General features: G+C 51.7%; 7 protein-coding genes across 7 annotated transcripts; 3 read left to right on the top strand and 4 right to left on the bottom strand.

The window, feature by feature from the left end:
* Positions 1-172: 172 nt before the first annotated feature.
* Positions 173-1,567, bottom strand: KD926_006989 (F-box protein; the record flags this gene model as incomplete). Its single annotated transcript, XM_053100195.1, has 1 exon — positions 173-1,567. The coding sequence occupies one exon, from the start codon at positions 1,565-1,567 to the stop codon at positions 173-175; it is 1,395 nt and encodes a 464-aa protein (XP_052960669.1).
* A 532-nt stretch (positions 1,568-2,099) lies between these two features.
* Positions 2,100-4,565, top strand: KD926_006988 (CAIB/BAIF family enzyme; the record flags this gene model as incomplete). The annotated part of the gene is made up of 5 exons (XM_053100185.1): positions 2,100-2,471; positions 2,543-3,017; positions 3,085-3,383; positions 3,452-3,952; positions 4,020-4,565. The coding sequence occupies 5 exons, from the start codon at positions 2,100-2,102 to the stop codon at positions 4,563-4,565; spliced, it is 2,193 nt and encodes a 730-aa protein (XP_052960668.1).
* A 394-nt stretch (positions 4,566-4,959) lies between these two features.
* Positions 4,960-5,660, top strand: KD926_006987 (uncharacterized protein; the record flags this gene model as incomplete). Its single annotated transcript, XM_053100174.1, has 3 exons — positions 4,960-5,140; positions 5,295-5,521; positions 5,631-5,660. The coding sequence occupies 3 exons, from the start codon at positions 4,960-4,962 to the stop codon at positions 5,658-5,660; spliced, it is 438 nt and encodes a 145-aa protein (XP_052960667.1).
* A 686-nt stretch (positions 5,661-6,346) lies between these two features.
* On the bottom strand, positions 6,347-10,176 carry KD926_006986 (40S ribosomal eS19 domain-containing protein; the record flags this gene model as incomplete). Its single annotated transcript, XM_053100163.1, has 5 exons — positions 6,347-6,699; positions 6,800-6,863; positions 7,331-7,511; positions 7,974-9,699; positions 9,756-10,176. 5 exons carry the CDS (start codon positions 10,174-10,176, stop codon positions 6,347-6,349), a joined length of 2,745 nt encoding a protein of 914 aa, XP_052960666.1.
* Positions 10,177-11,421: 1,245 nt separating this feature from the next.
* Positions 11,422-13,416, bottom strand: ilv3B (putative mitochondrial dihydroxy acid dehydratase; the record flags this gene model as incomplete). Its single annotated transcript, XM_053100152.1, has 3 exons — positions 11,422-12,875; positions 12,959-13,172; positions 13,258-13,416. The coding sequence occupies 3 exons, from the start codon at positions 13,414-13,416 to the stop codon at positions 11,422-11,424; spliced, it is 1,827 nt and encodes a 608-aa protein (XP_052960665.1).
* A 626-nt stretch (positions 13,417-14,042) lies between these two features.
* KD926_006984 (pex2/pex10/pex12 family protein) lies at positions 14,043-15,627 on the bottom strand (the record flags this gene model as incomplete). The annotated part of the gene is made up of 3 exons (XM_053100141.1): positions 14,043-14,924; positions 14,979-15,242; positions 15,319-15,627. 3 exons carry the CDS (start codon positions 15,625-15,627, stop codon positions 14,043-14,045), a joined length of 1,455 nt encoding a protein of 484 aa, XP_052960664.1.
* Positions 15,628-16,882: 1,255 nt separating this feature from the next.
* KD926_006983 (acid phosphatase PHOa) lies at positions 16,883-18,335 on the top strand (the record flags this gene model as incomplete). The annotated part of the gene is made up of 3 exons (XM_053100131.1): positions 16,883-17,065; positions 17,128-17,189; positions 17,237-18,335. 3 exons carry the CDS (start codon positions 16,883-16,885, stop codon positions 18,333-18,335), a joined length of 1,344 nt encoding a protein of 447 aa, XP_052960663.1.
* Positions 18,336-18,470: the final 135 nt, after the last annotated feature.

The raw sequence follows: 18,470 nt of genomic DNA, 5'->3' as shown, positions 1-18,470 counted from the left end.
CCCCTATGAAAACCCGATTGCAAGACATATACACCATGAAATTAAATTCTCAGACCAGACAGAATGTCAGATTAAAAAGAAAAGACTTAAGAGCAAAACGCAAAAAACATGTCGAAAACTCATTATTAAAGACCCGTTACCATGGTCATTCGTTAATGTTAAAGGACTCCTTTCAAGACCCCATCATCATGTTGAACCGCCGCATTCGCTCCTGCGTCTGCTCGTAATCCTCCATCGTCCAACTCGGTGTGCTATACGTCAACGAGATTCCCAGCGGGGTCGCCACCTTGGTCGCCTCAATCAGCCAGTGCCAGGGCCAGATCAGCTCCATCGGGCGCCAGGGCATCTTGGGGTTAAAGTTGATGTGAACATTCCGTAGACGCGTCTCCGGCGGCGACGTGTGCAAGCCGGGGGCCACGATTTCGAGAAAATCCTCGGTCCAGTCCAGCTGGTCCTCGAAATAATCCGTCCAAGACTCGCAATGCTGGTCTTCAGTGCTGAAATCAATCTCTAGGCGACGGAGAGAAGGCGTCGACAGCTTGCGGTACGCCGTCCACGGCGTCTCCTCTGGATCATGTAGGATCGAGTACGCCGAGACGCACAGCTCCTCGAGACATGGGAAGCCCGAGAAATCGGGGATTCCGCCCTGGTGCTGGGGAATGACGCCGATGCTGACCTTCTTCAGGGTCTGCTGGTGGATGGAAAGGAGGTTTTGCAGGCTGTGCGTCTGGTAGTCGACGGCGTAGTGGGAGTGGCAGAGGGACTTCATGCTCAGTTCCTCCAGTCGAGCGGGCCAGTGAAGGAGGCACTCCGTGACCCGCGCGGAGGTGTTCGGTTCCTGGAGGTTGAGGACCGTGAAGGCCGCCGTTCGTCGTCTGTCCATCGGCAGGGCCTGGCGCAGGTCGTCCGATCCGACCAGGACGTTGTCATTCTGGGTATAGCCCGTGTGTAGCCTTTTCTCGCGACTCCACCCCCACCGGGTGAGGTGCAGTTCACGCAGGGACGACATGTCCTGGAAGACATCGAAGAGCATGTTCACGGACGGGCCGAAGACCAGCCCGCGGAGAAAGAGCTTCTCCGGGGCTATGTTTGTGATGATCTGGAGGAGAGGGCGGTGCGGCTCGTCGAAGTCGGCTTGAAATGAGATCTCGCGGACCGAGGTCAGGAGAGCCATGATCTGGGTGATGTCTCGAGAAACGGCATTCCCTTCGAGCGTCAGGTTCAGCGTTCGTGGATACTCGCGAAGGTGTTGGCGATCTCTGAAGGCCTCGAGCAACAGGGAATGGCGGCTCTCATCACGACCCCGCAGGATCAGGTTGCGGTACAAGAACGTATCGATGATGTCTCGCCACCGTCGACAGACTCGGGCTAATACAAGCCATTGTAAAGGGGGCTGTCGTTCATAAGGAAGTCTGTAATCCTCGAGGTTCCAGAAAATGTAGGCTAGGAGCTCGTTCGGCAGAGCAGAGATAGTGCCATGGAGGGATGAAACGTCCGAGGACGGTTGTGCAAAGCACATAGTGTTCTGCGTCGAGGAAGAAAGTTGCGTCTGTACTATGGTCGACATTCTTTGGTGGGCGAGAAGGGGTTTGATAGAGGGTTGACGGGGCAGGTCCAGAAAGATAGGACGAGATACGATAGAAGTAGCCCACGACTCAGCCCACGACTCAGCCCACACTTAGGTTTTCTCAGGCTTCCACGAGATCCTGCTACTACGGTAGCAGTTAGCCCAAAACATGAGTTTGCCGCTCAACTGACGCCTGGGCGCTATAGTCATTGTCTTTACGCGCTGATGCTGGAGTGCAGCGCTTATGTGCAGCCTGAAGCGACCAATGAAGACTTCCAGGGGCAAAGCCGCCCGATCTTCTGCCATGCTGCTCGCTTAGGGTGCAAAAACGGCCCCCCTCAGCCCCGGGATTTCAATGCTTGTCGAAGCGCCGGTGAATGCAGAGCAGTAGGCTTTCCCATTGACGCTGGATTACTCGGAACGGACTAGCGGGGGCGTGATTTACCTCTTGGCGTGCTCGTAGGACGGCCCATTCACGGCATTGGGGTCTTCAGAGATTCAGCTGAGGAACAAATCTGATGGGGGCCATCGAATGACAAGGGGGGCATCTTTCGGTGGAATCCTTCTCTTCTCATCGCACGCAGAATTATTCTGCAGATGCCGGACGAAGGGCTGCCCTGGTCAGGTGACCCGCTTAGCTCAGCCGACGTCATCCGCTTCCGATCTTATCGGCATCGCATCCGAAAGGGAGCCTTTTTCGCCATCCCGCATTCTTCCTGGCGTTCCAACTACCATTTTCCTTCGGATATCCACCGTCTCCGCGGGGTTGAACTGGCTTTCTGCACAATGTCTGGCTTCCTGGTTCGACCTCTTCCGGTGGTCCAAGGCGATCGTGACTGCCGATCGGTCCCTAACGTCCTGCATCCACCCCGAAGCGCATTTCGGAATTGACCCGGAGACATGGGTATTAAATATTAATTATTCTCTCTCGGTTTTCTGAAAACTCGCTTGCATATTCATACTTTGTCAATCCAGAAAGCTCCGCCTGGCCAGCCGATTCTGCGTTCTGTTCAAATCATCCCCAAACACCGTAGATTGTCTGTTGCGCTATCATCTTCGATTGACACCATGGCCTACAATTCGGATGCGGTCAATGTCTATTCTCCTGTTCGAGAGGCTAGTCGAATCTTCTCCCTGCTTCTCGACCAAGGGGAGAGACTTGGGTTGCCTTCTGAGGTAACGCAGAAAAAAGACGACGTGTCGTTCTACTCGGCTCATGACGAGATCTATTACCCGATTCCCTTCAAGGAGACGGAGACGCTGGCTGCGTTGAAGGGCGTTGAGGGATCGGTAGCGGCTGCAATCGCAGATCTGAGATACGGATCCGACTTGCAGCAAAGGAAAGTCAAGGTCAATCTAGAACGAGCCACAGCATTTGGTTGTCAGGCATACTTGGCGAAAGTGGATGGGCTGTCAAAGTTGGACCCGGAGGTTAAGAAGAAGCTGAAAGGTAGGCAGTTATTACGATTCAGCTTCATTCTCATCACTTGGATGTGCTAGAAAACTTACGGATCTAGATACTGACCTGCTCGCCGCTCAATCGAACGGTTACCGCCGGATGTCTGCGAACCTTTACAAAACTAAGAACGAGGGAGAGTTCTTCCATATCCATGGCTCTCTGGAGGCCTCCACGACGTTGAATATGATTGGACTAGATGGACATCGGCCAGACCTGACAGATTACGAGGATATCATCAAGGTTATCGAAAGTCATGTGCAGAAGTACAGCGCGGCGGAGTTGGAGGCAATGAATGCGGAGAGGAGACAGGCGGGTGTCACAGCTCTCAAACATGAAGACTTTATCAAAACTCCACATGTACGTGGTTGTCAACCCTCATGCTATTTTGTGCCAGGGTCTTTCATGCTGACCTAACGGAATTATAGGGTCAGCTCAATGTGCAACAGCCTCCGTGGAAGGTATCCCGCCTCAGTGGAGACCTGCCTCCGACGCCCTTCCCCTCCAGCCGCAGTGGAAGCAAGAAGATTCTCGAAGGGGTCAAGGTCCTCGAACTCTGCCGTATCATTGCTGGGCCTACAGTCACGCGGATTTTGACTGAATACGGAGCCGACGTATTGAAGATCACCAGCCCAAGTCTCTCCGACGTGCCATTCTTTCAGGTCGATGGCAACATGGGCAAGCATGCCGCTGATCTCGATCTGAAGACCGAGGAAGGACGCCGCCAATTCGAAGAATTATTAGCTGACGCAGACGTTCTTGTTGATGGCTATCGCCCTGGGGTCCTTGAAAAACTAGGATATGGCTCGAATGCGCTCGCGTCACTGGGCGAGACGCGCGGAAAGGGAATTGTATATGTCAATGAGAACTGCTTTGGATATGAGGGAGAATGGGCTGGTCGTCCTGGCTGGCAACAAATCGCAGACTGCGTAAGTACTCCTTATCTCTATTCAATTTACAGGATTCCAGGAGGAAGGCTTACAGGCGCTTGTATAGGTTACCGGCGTGGCATGGGCACAGGGAAAATTCATGGGCCATTCAACCCCAATGGTGCCTCCATTCCCCATTTCTGACTATGGCACCGGCTGTATGGGCGCCATCGCCGCCCTGACTGGCCTCTATCTCCGAGCGAAGCACGGCGGCTCGTACCACGGCAAGTCCTCCCTAATGCACTACGATCTGCTGCTCTTTGCCGTGGGCAAATACTCCGAAGAAATTCAGGAGAAAATGCGTGCGGCGCAACCCCCCGAGTTTTTCCAGTTGCGTCATTGCGACAGCGTCGACCGCATCTCCTCGACGGTCCTGAAGATCATGCAAACCCGGTTCCCTCACCTCTACCTGTCTGCCGAACAGGCTGGAGATGCCGCATTGACCGAGAAATGGCATTCTAAGGCGTACAACGCGGATATCGAAGTGGTTCGCTCGATCTGCGAGATTGACGGGGTCAACAACCAATTCGCGCGGGCTAGTCGACCGAATGGAACCGATCGACCGAGCTGGGAGGACTTTGAGGCGGCAGAAGAGGATTACAGGAAGGCATGAGTGGAGATAGATTGATTTATATAGCTACATATTACTGTAAAGCCTACAAAATTCATCTGTCCGAGTGTATGCTTCATAGTCCTGACCCGTCAACCCTCTACTAACCATTGCATTGCACCCACTATGTACACCTTCCAAACCACCAATGCTGAATGCACCAGACCAGCCAAGAGAGAACCCCACCAAGTCCCATTGATTCATTCATCGGATGCTGATCGGATCGCACCGGCCTCCCCTCATCGGCCCGAACAGCGGCTACTGACATCACCAACCACTCACTCTGCATTCTATACTTTATTCTCTTGAGGATTCATCAGTGTCAAATGCTTTTTCTAACCCAATTCCTTCTCAATTTAACCCCAACACCCAATAAACATACAACAACCACAGCGCAATGTCTTACACAATCGCCTCCGACCCGTCCCTCTCGCCGCCCAACGCGGCCGCCATGATCTCCTTCCTGGAGTCATTCTACGCCACCAGCGACACGGAGTCCCGACACGACGCCTACGTCGATAGTTTCGCCGAGGATGCGACCCTCATTATGGGCCCTAAAGTTGCCAAGGGATCGAGTGGTATGTCCCTCCTTTTCCTCTTCCATCCCATCCTTTCTCATTTCTCCTTCCGAAAACCCATATTCACCAGGAAGAGTATATATATGCACATATCGATAAGACATACTGCAACCTAACCTGTCTCGTAACGTAACTAACCGAACAAATGATCTAGAAATCCTCTCCCTCCGCCACGGCCTCTGGACGCACGTCGCGTCACGGAAACACTTCCCCGAACGGATCTTCTTCGGCGGCGCCCATGAGCTCATGCTCTTCGGGACGGTCAAGTACGTGCTGAAAGCGGCCGGGAAGGAAGTGGAGGTGCCCTGGGCTGGACGGGTGGTGTTCGATGATAGGGATGGGACGGAGGGGTTGAAGATGAGGTTTTATCAGGTTTATTTGGTGGGTTTTCTCCTTCCCTTGCTTTCCTTTTCCCCTTCTCGTTGCTATCTTGGGGCTTGGAGATGGATGGGTTGAGTGAGTGAATGGGCTGACTGAGAGTTTAATGTAGGATCCGACGGCACAGTCGGGGAAGAAATAGATGCTGCTCTATACTGGTTTGCTTGAAGGCGTGGGATGTGACGTGCTGTGTATGTTGCTTGCATGGTCGGGACTGTTCCGTGTAGTATATATGGATTTATGGTTGGTTCGTTCTATAGAGATATCCCTGCATCTTATCAGAGGGTGATTTACTTCACTTTACGTCTTTCCGACCTCGGTCTACCTGATCTCTTCGACGAGATAGGAATCTATTCGGGGTGGTAAAAATGGGAAGTGCGCAAGTGAATCTCTCCATAGGAGTTGAAAGGAGACGCAAAGACTCTTCGTCTTGAGTCGGAAAAAAAAGAAACCCTGGTATGAAACAGTAAAAAAGAAAAATTTCATTCCTCTCTCCCTGGTTGATATCCCTAGTATCATCACAATGTAGCCATCCGTCCGTCCATCCGTCAACCATCCGTTTGTCTATCCGTTCCGAACCCATCCATTGTTACTGGACTGATTTCACCCGAATTTCTTCATTTCTTTATCCCTTTTCTTCCTTCAATCTGTCGATCATTCTTCCGCTGGGGTTTGGGGAAGGTTTCTCAAGAGCCGAGAAGCGGTCGGAAAGAAGAAATAAACAAATCATATCAAAAAGTTTGAGGGAGTAGAGAAAAAGAAGATCAAAAAAAGGTGGTTTGAGTGAACATCAGGACTTTTTCATTATTTTAGAAATCGGAGGCTAATTTACTCCTCGTCAGACTCCTCCTCGTCAACGGTGGTCTTGGCGATACGGTCAAGATCACGCTGTCCACTCTGGGTAATGCGACGGCCACCCTTGTCCTCATCGACCTCGAGGACACCGATCTTCTCAAGGGACTGCATGACCTTACGGTCGACGGAGCCGGAGGCATCGACGTGGTGGGCGGGGCGAGCACCACGGTTCTTGGTCGAGCCGTGGATCTTGCGGAAGCGGCCAACACCGACAGTCTTGCGCATGTAGATGTGGCGGGCGACGGCGGCGGCGCGGATGTAGTACCAGTCGGCGTCCTGGGGAGGGAGCTCGTTGGAAGCGGAGGTCTTGACAGTGTCAACCCATCCTATTGTGATGCAGTTAGTGGGGTTATTCAGATCGCTCGCTATCTTCGATGCCGGAGATGTTGTCCCCTTAGGTGGTGGGGGAGAGGGGAGAAAACTAACCAGGGATGGGGAGCTTGCCCTGACGCTTCAAGAACGCAGAGTAAGCGCCAATGAACTTCTGCGCCTATAACACAAAAACAGATATCGTCAGCACATGTCATTCCCACCAATAGAGCACAACTGTTGAATCGTAGTAGATGCGTGGAGCAAGAATTCCCCCCTCTTTCCATGGCAATGATTTGGTTCGGCAATGTCCAATATTCCACCCTGGTGGCATCGTCTCGTGCATTCAAGAGGTTTGTTGGCTGCTGGGATAACCGCGTATTCCCAGGTCGTAACCTCAGTCGCAAGATGTTCCGACTCTCCAAGTCCCGATTCAAGACATTTATATCCCAGTTATCGAAAGATCACCTGGCGTATTTTCTTGTCGCTCAAGTCGTTGCGACTGCCGATCTCGTTCACGTTTGGCCTTCTCTTCTTCCTTGCCTCTGCCATGATATGCCATATGCCGAATCCATTGTCCATTCTCCATGTCCATCTCATTTGCATCTTGAAGCAACAGCTGACTGATAGGGACGGATGACAACTTACGTCCACATCGCGAACGGTGACACCACCCATTTTTGCGACTTGTGACCTCGAACGGGAATCGAAGGTGTAGGGGGAGCTGAGGAGGGGGACGAGGTGTGAGGATGGGTCGTCGTTGTCGTCGTTGGGGAGTCGGTCGGTCAAGTCGAAATTTCTCACACACGGCGACGTCTCGGTTGCGCTGCTGTGTGGACGCTTCGCTTAGCGCTTAGCCTGTTCGGGCCTAGCCGTACCCTAACTAGTTCATCCTGCCTAAGGCACCACACTATCTGCCGTCTTATGCCGCCTTCCGCATAAGGTGAATTTATTGGTCTCCGCAATCGATTAGTTACTACTAATTACTCAGTAGTTACCTTACACATAACTACTTGGCTTGGGACAGGGAGTCTCGGTCAATTCAACAACACTCATGATTATCAATAGGTTAATACTATACAGTCTATCGCATAATGATCATAATTCGTCAATTACAAGGCCCAACCGACCATTACACCGCTTCATCCACGAAAACAAAAACCCAGACGCTCAGCGCCTGCCCAAGATAGTAGTAACAAATGGTTAACAATAGTGAAGACAAGAAAAAAACAAAAGTGACAGGATTTAAAGAGTGGGTGCTCTCTTTAATCCAACGCAATATCGCACGAACAGTGTGTCGATAAAATGCGCATGTCGGATACCTGGCGGTCGCCGCCTTTCGAATTCATCAATGGCTTCCTGTACGCTGAGCCCACATCGTTCAATCAGGTAGCAGACAATTAGAAAGCCCGTCCGATTGAACCCATAATGGCAGTGAACTCCGATCATAGGGCGTGAAAGATGGCTGTTTTCAGGCTTTTCCAGTTTCTCGGTTATCTCATTTTCCAGTCGATCCACCAGAGCAATGAAGTCTCTGGTTTCGTCCGTAGTGGGCGGAATCTTTGACACCGTAGGGTGCTTGTGGTAGTGGATTCCTCCCTTCTCCATCGACGCTGGATTGTATACTGGGTTCTCATAGCTGATATCAATTACAGCATAGATCTGATCACGGTACTTCTGGGAGAACAACACCGGGTTGTGTTCCTCGTCAACCTCTCGTAGCATTTTGAGGGCAACGAATGTGTTGGCAATACGCTCCGAGATTGGGGTTACCTTTTGCCATTTGGCCAGGTTCTTGACATCCCACTTGCCAGATGTATTCAAATGTTGCAGCTGCCAGCCCATGTTGAGTCGGTGATCGATGTGCTGGCGAAGAAAATCTTGAATGACTCCAGCTAGGGTGCGGTAAGTCGCACGATCATAGAGAAGCGCATGGGAAGCTGGGGCAGGAAGAATGATTGTCTTGACAGAGCGTTTGATTTGGTTCGTCCCGGAAATGGCCTCGAGTTTTTTTTCATCAACTCGGGGTTCGATGCCGTACTTTTCCTCATGCGCAAGAGGATTCTCTGAAGCTTGCTTGTCCCCGTTACTAGAGGCATCGGGCATAGAATTGCTGCCTTTGGTATCGCCACCAAAAACGCATTCCGTACCTTCGAAAAACCGAAGAATTTTCAGCAATTCCTCGGGCTTGGTTACTGTATCGGATTCGCCGGCCACAAGCAAGACGGGGGTTTCCACACCTGCCCAGACGTCTCTTCCCGGGAGTCCCCCGATAGGATTTGAGCCATTGCGGTCGTAAGTAGGCAGAGTTCCCCAAGCCATGCGTCTCCACACAGGGGTTTTGCTCTGTTTGTTGTATCGCACCTGGAGATTTCTGGTATCGGAGTCGGCATCCGCACCGACAAGTCTGGTGACGCTGGCACTAGTCAATCCACCGCGGCGGTCCCAGTGGCGCCATAGATCAAAAATAGGACCAGGGATGTGAAGGAGGCGGCGGAACGAAGTAACTTCATGGGCAGACGGAGGCGAAGATCGAGGGCAAACCGCAATAAGGCCAAGGATATGTTCTTTAAGTTGGGATCCTACTGATGAGGTTGAGGATGCCAACAATGCTGACAGAGAGCAGCCAAGACTATGGGCAATCAGGACGACTCCTTGACCGTTCTCTTTGTCGCGATGTTGATCGATGGCGGTGGCGAGTAACTCCGCCAGTGCGTCAACAGTATATGCGTCCCAAGAGGTCGGCGCAAAGTTCGACAATCCGCAACCCGGTAGATCAATTCCGAAGCAAGGCCCGATGTTTGACAAGCTTGTCAGCAGGTGATTGAACTGAGCTAAAGACCCTCCCAGCCCATGCACAAATACCAACAAGGGGACGGGTGAGGGCTTCGTTGGCAATTTGTCTGCCTGTGGATGAGGGCGATTTAATGTCCTTATCGATGGATAAGTCGCAACAGAAGTAGTATAGGAAAGGTAGGATGAATGCTTTTTCAGAAGACCAGGGTCTGTGTCGTGCGCTTTTAAATTGTCAATGAACACAGTCATGATGAAAAGGGGACGTATAGACACTCACCTTCTTCGGATTGTTCGCGGCGCTGGGGAGGACCCTTCTCCTCATGCGAGGAGTGTTTCGTAACATGACGAAGAGAACCGCTACTGTCGTATTCCTCATCGTCCGATGAAGTGATGGTTCCAGCAGAGCCTTTAGAACAGTCCCTTCGTGCAGCCCGTCGCAAACGTTTTCTGAGAATCGGACGGTTGGGGCCCTTGCGCCGCAAAAAGGAGGACAACAAACCACAGCCCGCCATTGTAAGCACACAAGTAGTCAAAAACACAAGTTTGACCCAGTTCACGTTTCCATCTTGAGAGGAACGAGTCAAGGAAAGAAAGATACTAGAGTTGGAGAATGTCGCATATAAAGAATCCCACGACCGACGAATAGCGCCAAAGCCCGAGGGTCCGCTCAGGGTTATGGCAGCATCTGTTGAGCCCATTCTGACTAGCAGCCGCGGAGGCAAGATCTCCGAACTTTATAGGGTTACCCTAGTATGGCGGCCCGGACTGCAGACTATTTTCCGTAGAGGGATTCCTTCATTCGGCCACCTGTGTTCGAAGCTCCCCCAACGTCCAGGGATCCCTGCCAGCCCGAAGAACCGACAAACAGGAACGACGGGGATGTTCTGGAATGTAAGCCGGGTCCTCCACGAGATAGAACGACGGCACCTCTTTGGCGGGCGGGCAGTCCACGATTCAGTAGTGAGGCAAGGAAGCGGGCCGATCGAAGCCGTAGAACATCAAGATGCAGATCCTGTCCTGATTATGCGACTAGGAGGCCCCGGAGGCTCTTCCTGAGACACGGAGAGGGTAAGATCCGGCGCCCTCAACACGTTATTTGCGATGCGCCCGTCTGGTAAAAGTTGGCCAATGACGGGCAAGAATCCAGCACGGTGGTCGACCAGCTGCGTCCGGGTGGCTCTGGGGTGATCTGACAGGCCCACTATTTGAGACGAGGCCAAGAAAGGAGCGACTATTGATTTCTTTTTGGGAAGGGTTCTGATGACGAATGGAGTGGATTTAAACTTGGATAGATCACATAAGAGGAAGAGCTAGGGTTTGTTCCAGAAAACCGGAGTCAACGTGGATTTAATGCTAATTTGATTGGAAGAATTGTCAGTTATGATGCCTGGACTCGGTCCACGGTGAGGGAAAGGAATAGGAGGTCGAAACCGAAAAGAAAGAAGGAAAGAAAGAAAGAGGAAAGAGTAGGGTGACACTGAGGGGGTAAGGTAGGTCCAGGCACCCTGCAGAATTGGTGGTGGAGTATGTAGCTCGCACAAAATGACCGCCAGCGTCTCACTCACCTGAAGGGCCCAACTGGGACGGTGTAGGTGATACCGGAAGCAACTACCCACCGAGGAGCGACTCCTTACCTGGAGAGCGAAGGAAAGAATTATTCATGGGATGCGATGCAGCCTGTCACAGCCGCTGGTGTTGAACCGTGGACGATCCAACCCTCAAGGTCTGCGGATGAGTCATCCGGGCGCGCCCACTCATGTTAAGTTAGTTAGTTAGTTAACTAGTTAACGTCAGGCTGCATCCCGTGGCGTCAAGTAGTGACCAAGCCACACCTGTTTGTTTGGTTTGTTTGGTTTGTTTGGTTTGTTCCAATTTCCCATTTACCTAGGTAGAGACTAATATCAATCAAGTATTACTGACACAAATACTGGATGCAACCATCCTTAGAACAAGTCCGTCATGGCACCACTCGATGCATCGCCAACCAGTCTTGCGTACTTGGCCAACACTCCCCGTGTAACGTGCGGCACTGGAGGTTTCCAGTCTCGCTGCCGTTGCTGGATCTCCTCTTGTGAAACATCCATGCTGATCTCGTTGGTCTCCGCACTGATTGTAATCACGTCGCCGTCCCGGACCACGGCAATTGGCCCACCAGCAGCGGCCTCCGGGACAATGTGGCCGACAATGAATCCATGGCTTGCTCCCGAATATCTTCCGTCCGTGATCAAGGCCACGTTGTTGAGTTTGGCGCCCATCAATGCAGCGCTGGCCTTGAGCTGTTCCGGCATACCCGGTCCACCCTTGGGACCCTCGTAGCGAACAACGATGACCAGGTTCTCGCCGCGGGGGATCTTACCCTGATTCAGAGCGTCGTTCAGCTGGTGCTCCTTGTCGAACACTCGTGCTTTTCCGACAAATTTAGTTCCCTCCTTGCCAGTGATCTTGGCCACCGCACCGCCGGGGGCTAGGTTACCGCGCAAAATCTGCAGGTGACCAGTCGTCTTGATGGGGTTATCCAAGGGACGGATAATGACTTGGTCGTCAGGCAACGAGGGGAAAGATGCCACATTATCAGCCAGGGTTTTGCCGGTCACGGTAGGGATGTCACCATCCAGCAAGCCTGCGGCAATGAGTAGCTTCTGGACCGACGGAACACCGCCGATGTCGTACAGGTCCGCCATGTAATATTTCCCGCTCGGAGCAAGGTTCGCAATGAAGGGGATCTTGTTGCTAACTCTCTGGATGTCATCCAGAGTGAGATCAACACCTGCGGTTCGGGCCATGGCGAGGAAGTGAAGTACACCGTTGGTGCTTCCGCCCAAGGCCATTGTTATAACAAGCGCGTTCTCGAAGGATCGCTTGGTCAGCAGGTCCCGGGGTTTAATGTTTCTCTCCATACAGATTTTGATAGCGTCGGCCGCCTTCGCGCATTCTCGCATCTTAGACGGAGAGGTTGCTGGCGTAGAGGAGGACCCAGGCAAGGATAGACCCATTGACTCGATTGCCGTGGCCATGGTGTTCGCCGTAAACATTCCACCACAAGCGCCTGCGCTAGGGCAGGCATGCCTCTCCAGATCATCCATGATTTCATCTTTGGTCTTGCTGGTGTCACCGCCATCATCCGGCTGGCGGAGAGTGTCATATGTGTAGGCGCCAGCCGCTTCAAAACACGAAGACACATTGATTGGCTTCCGGAGAAGGTCAGAGTATCCGATCTGGATCGTGCCGCCGTAGATCATAATTGACGGCCGATTGTGTCTGGCCATACCCATTACCACTCCCGGCATATTCTTGTCGCAGCCAGGGATTGCGATACAGGCATCGTGATATTGGGCGCAGGTAACGGTCTCGACACTGTCGGCGATCACTTCACGTGTTTGAAGAGAGAACCTCATGCCTTTCGTTTTGTTAGCCGCCAAAATCACTTCGGCGCATCGGATCCAGGATATAGATGTCGCACAAAGGACACAAAATACCAACCTTCGCTACCCATGGTGATGGCATCTGAAACACCGATGGTGTTGTACTGCCACCCAATCATCCCATTGTCTGAAACCGCTTTCTTCACAGTCTTTCCCATATCCAAAAGGTGCATATTACACGGGTTCCCTTCCCACCATACGGATGCGATTCCAACCTGAGGGCTTTTGGCCATGGCATTCTGGTCGGGCACACCGGCCGCATACAGCATTGCCTATCGAAGGAATCGGTAAAATTAGCTGGTTTTCCCAATCGAAAATGCAACGCGCCACCGTAACGGTCTGAGCGATAGTACCCACCTTAGCACCAGGGAAGTCATGGCCCCGAGTGATAGTACTCGAGTATCGATTCAAGGCTAGCGTGCCATCCTCATGCTTCGCATCATCGGGAAGACTGGGAAACTGGATATACCTAGCTTCTCCCAATGTAGACGTCACCGCGGGGTTGGAAGGATCCATGGCGACAGCGACAGAACGGCGGGGAATACTCAATGAGCAAGCTCGGGACAGTTTCAGGTAGTGCACTCTCAGAGCTTAACCCAGAAATACAAGAAGTGAAGTGGCAGACGAGGCATAAATAACTAGAACAGCAGCAGTCGCCGGAGAATAACACTGACACACGGTCACCGTTCCCTGGCCCCTCATTCAGCCGAACGATCGGAGTTGCGACGTGCCCTTCGTAAAAACCTTCGGCAAGAACTCCGTTGCGGGGGAGATTGAATAATCGTGATTTGTCCTGTTAAGTGAGTAGTGATATTCTGGGGACCGGGTTTGCAATCTGGAAGCTGTGATTTGACGGCGAGGACTGGCGTAGTGGGGTAGATCCATCCAGTGCGTGGAGTCAATCCGCAGGCATGTCTTGACTCTTGAGTACGTATCCGTACTTCGTAAGGAGACGCTATTAGATCAGAAATATATCGCAGGCTCAGTGATGTTCGGATATATTCAAATGGAGCCGTGTCGCTAACACTCGTTGCTGGAAATTATAATGCATGAAATATAGTAACAAAGGGTATAGTCGTACGTAATCTGGCTACATAGCAAGAGGCCCTTTTAATCCAATCATGAAAGTTAATCCCCATTCCTCAATTCGTCTCGTTTGTCTGCTCTTCAGGTCCATCCGCAGTAGACTCCTTGTCTATGGTAGACCAATGATTGGATTCGCCGAGAGCTTCGTCTGAGCTCAGATCTTGCAAAGGACTTGATCGTCCCACAGGGTGTTCATCGCCTCTTTCCAATTCACCGGCATTTGCGCCAGTTTCGTCAGCCCCGTCGTCCACGGCGAACCCGACAACTTTTCCGGAGCTTGACTGAGGCCGAACTTCTTCCAGGACGTCACCATTCCACGGCTTGCATTTCTTGACGATCTCTCCACAACGAAGGCAGACCCAGCCTTCGCCTTCTTCGCCTTCCAACTTTTGGACCAGGCACACAAAACAATATACACAACCGCACGGGATCGTCTCGTAAGGATTGGTGATATCTGTTTGAGCCGAGCCGACGATTCCTGCCGAACTCGAGGCAGCCATCACCTCATTTTCCGTTGTCGAAGCCGGGTTGTTGTCTTTATAACAGATCGCGCAAGTCCTTTCAGGAAGGAACGCCAACTCGCCCTGTTTCCGAACCTGCTCGTCTTCATCATCCCCACTCGATTTGAGCGTAGACATTGTCTTGCGCCACGCTCTAGACAGCCATCGTCTCCACCGACTAATGCCTACGAGCGGCAACAGAAAGAGGAGGAATTCGGTGAAAGCGTGCCACACAAGTTGTCGATTCAGGTATTCAAACGACACTTCGCGGCTTGCTTGTGCCGAAGGAGGTGTGAGGCGAATGCGAAGAATTCGATCGACTATTGTTCGATATCGACCGTTGACAAGGAACACGCAGAACGAAACAAAGGCCGCGATTGAGTGTGATGTAGAAACTAGGTCCGTCATGCGGGAAAGTACGCGAACTTCCTGAGATGGCTACCAGAATGAGTATAAAGAGACCTGAATATGAAGAAGCGACCGAATTCTTACCTCGTCGTAGCCGCCTTCTTGGTTGATCAACCAGCTTTCCCATTTATCCCAGGCGTAGCGACCGCCAACCGTAAGTAAGCCATACACAGTCTTCTGCCATCTAGTAGGGGCGGAATGAACCGGGCCCTTGCTACGGCTGTCGACATATTTCAGGTTCTGTAACGCGGCGCCATATGAAGCATCGTGGTCCCAGAGCGAAAGCTTAAAGAGAATCGCGCGGAGAGCAAATTGGATTTCATGAGACCAGTCCTCTCGCATTTGAGGCTAGCATTCACCGGGTCAGTAACGAGAGCATTTAGAGTAGTAGGGGCTCCCAATTGGGATGTAGTGCTAGCCATACCCCAAAATATTTCAACGCCTCTCCGACCTGACCTTTGAGCAACCCCAGTAATTCCTCGTCCAGCAGTTCGGCATCAACCTGACCGACCCGGAAGGCCGGTCGTATACCCTCGCGACCTTTGATCGCATTCCATAGCGACATACCAGATTGTGGGAGATGGCTTAATGGGTACGGAAGTCGTTGAAGCGCGGGATGGTTAACCGGAGACGCCCGTTGTTGCTCCGCAAGCCTGGCGCGAGCTTCGGCCTCACGAAGACGGCGGCGTTCAAGGACCCGCTCCTGAGCAGCGGCAAAGTTTGTCGAGCTCATCGTATAATCATTGTGCGATTCTAGACGATAGAAATGTCAGGAGGCGGGGTTTGAGGCCGATGAAGGTGGGCTGGATTGTGGAATGCACGACGAGTGCAGGTAGTTGTGTAAAGTGATCAGTGAAGCATGCTCTGGCCAGGGCGCCGGCGGTCGGTTTCCCCAGATGCGCCCGTGCCGAGGTTGTCCGACCACCACGTGACCCTTATCGCGTTTCGCCCGAAAGGGGAAGCCGCGATGGATGGCATCTTTCTCTCCGTAGGAGGGGAAAGAGGAGAACTTCTTCAAGTCCACTTACAGTATGATCCAGCTGATATCGAAGGACCATGGCCCCCGGTCCCCTGGATTTCACTAGAGTACATTCCCCGGAACGTGACCCTCAAAGGGGTCTTGGCATATGTTCTCCGTACAATTCCATAATTGCCCCTTGAAATATCTACGGAGTATATGTTTGGTATTTGGCCTTGTTTCAGTATTTTTGGCTACTGGTTCGATAACAATATTGGTTAATATGCTCAAGTCTCTGACCAGCCTTCGGAAGAATTGTCCAAAGCAGCTACGACAGAGGAGAAATGAGGCAGAAAGCGCATATCAAATAAGAAAGCATCAGGTGGCGGAGGGTTGCACCTGGTGCCACATCCCTGAGGTACTCGGCCTCTCCAGCCTCTCGTGTCGGCCACCCCCGGCACGTGCATGCCTAGCCGGGGACCAAGCATTTGCCCAGCCCAGCCCAACCCACTCTTCGCTCTTCCCCCACTCCCTCCGACTATTGTTCCTACCCTTCACTGCCCTACAATGTACGTGGTTTCAATGGGCCATGACACTATTGGCCATGAAAAGAAGGAGCAACCTTCAAGAATGCACTCTCAACTAGCAGTGCCACGGAACGACTGCCTATCATTACTGCCTTTCTCCTGGCCATTCACCTAGCTCTTGTTTGCTTCGGGACCCAGCTGGTTCTACCCCTAGGGCAATCAATCATCGAATGAGGGCTTTCATACTGGCCGCGTGATTCTACATCCCAGTATTTGAAAGGTACAAGCCTATACTTCCTTTTCGTAGTGGATACTACCTTGGGGTCCGATTCCGAGTCTTGTCCATCTTGTCTCGTGCGCATGGCACATGCTCCCATCCGATAGTTCCCTGCCACTTTTACGTATAAAGACGGCTCCCTCGTCTTCCCTTCGCTGATCATTCCTCCACCCACTCATCTTCGCATTGAAAACCCCATCGCTTGGGAAGGAAAGCCCGTGTCAAAATGAAGTCCTTTGTTGCAGCACTGCTGACAGCTTCCGTGACCTATGCCCGTACTGGGACCGAGAAAAAACCGTCGCAGTCGGAGATTGAAGCCGCCGCCGCTTCTACCGAGCCGTACTCTCCAGTTTCCAATGTGAAAGGCCTCGCATTTGATCGTTTCTTTCAAGTGTGGCTCGAGAACATCGTATGTGAAACGTCGTAGCTCGTGTTACTCAATAATTCCTAACATGGGTGCCCATTCTTTAGGATTACGGAGATGCCGAGGCGGATGAAAACAAGCTGTGGCTGGCTTCTCAGGGAATCACATTGTAAGATCGTATTCCCGCCTTAGAGACTGAATCCTAACACATCATAGGACCAACTTTTATGCCACCACACATCCTTCGGAACCGAACTATTGTGCTGCTGCTGGCGGAGACAATTTCGGTATGGACAATGACGATTTCAACCAAATCCCTTCGAACGTCTCGACTATTGCCGATCTTCTTGACACGAAACAAATTGCCTGGGGAGAATATCAAGAGCACATGCCTTATCCTGGATTCCAAGGAAACGACTATCCTAATCAAAAAACAAAGGCAAATGACTATGTGCGCAAACACAATCCGTTGGTCTTGTACGACTCGGTCACTGAAAACAGCACTCGTTTGCGCCAAATCAAGAACTTCACTCATTTTGACGAGGATCTGAAGAACGAGAAGTTGCCCCAGTGGGCTTTTGTGACTCCTAACATGACGAACGATGCACACGACACCAACATCACCTTTGCCGCCAAGTGGGAGCGTAACTGGATGACGCCTCTTCTCAAGAACTCGTATTTTATGGATAACACCTTGGTTTTACTGACATTTGACGAGGACAAAACGTATCCGAAGGGCAATAGAATCTTCAGCATTCTTTTGGGTGGTGCCATCCCAGACAAGCTGAAGGGCACCAAGGATGATACGTTCTACACTCACTATTCGGTCATTGCGTCGATGTCCGCCAACTGGGGTTTGCCGTCTCTCGGCCGCTGGGACTGCGGCGCTAATCTACTTGAGATTGTGGCAAACAAGACTGGTTACGTGAACTATGAAGTTGACACTACACACCTTCACCTCAATGAAACATACCCTGGTCCAATGTCTAATGGTGAGTATTCTGAATACTCACCGGAGTGGCCGATTCCTTTGACGGAGGGAGAATGCTCCGCTGGCCATGGAATCCTTGATATTGTCAAGGAAACCTACAAGGGCACCAAGCCCACCTTCAATTATACCAGTCCTTTCCCTTACGACACCAAAAGTGGCTACAATGAAGATGTCACAGCGACCAGGAAGACTTCTCTCAATGGAAGATCCTCGGCCTCTTCCGCTTCTCCCGAATCTACTGCCAATGCTGGCAGTTCATTGACGCTGCCGCTTATTGGGTCAGTTACTGGAACATTGATGGGGGCTGTACTAGGACAATTCTAGGGGATCAACATGGAAGGAATCCTGTACATATGCTACGTATTATGCGAGAAGAAATGAACGAGTCCCTATGACTACGAAATCCGTGGGGCAGTTCATATATCACTATACCAACTGCACTACCAGAAATGTTGTCAA

This window comes from Aspergillus affinis, assembly GCF_023601865.1.
Source record: "Aspergillus affinis strain CMG 70 chromosome Unknown NODE_3_length_628324_cov_86_750800, whole genome shotgun sequence".
NCBI lineage: Eukaryota > Fungi > Ascomycota > Eurotiomycetes > Eurotiales > Aspergillaceae > Aspergillus > Aspergillus affinis.
Note: the sequence above shows the minus strand (reverse complement) of the source record. Positions and strands in the feature narration are given on the sequence as shown.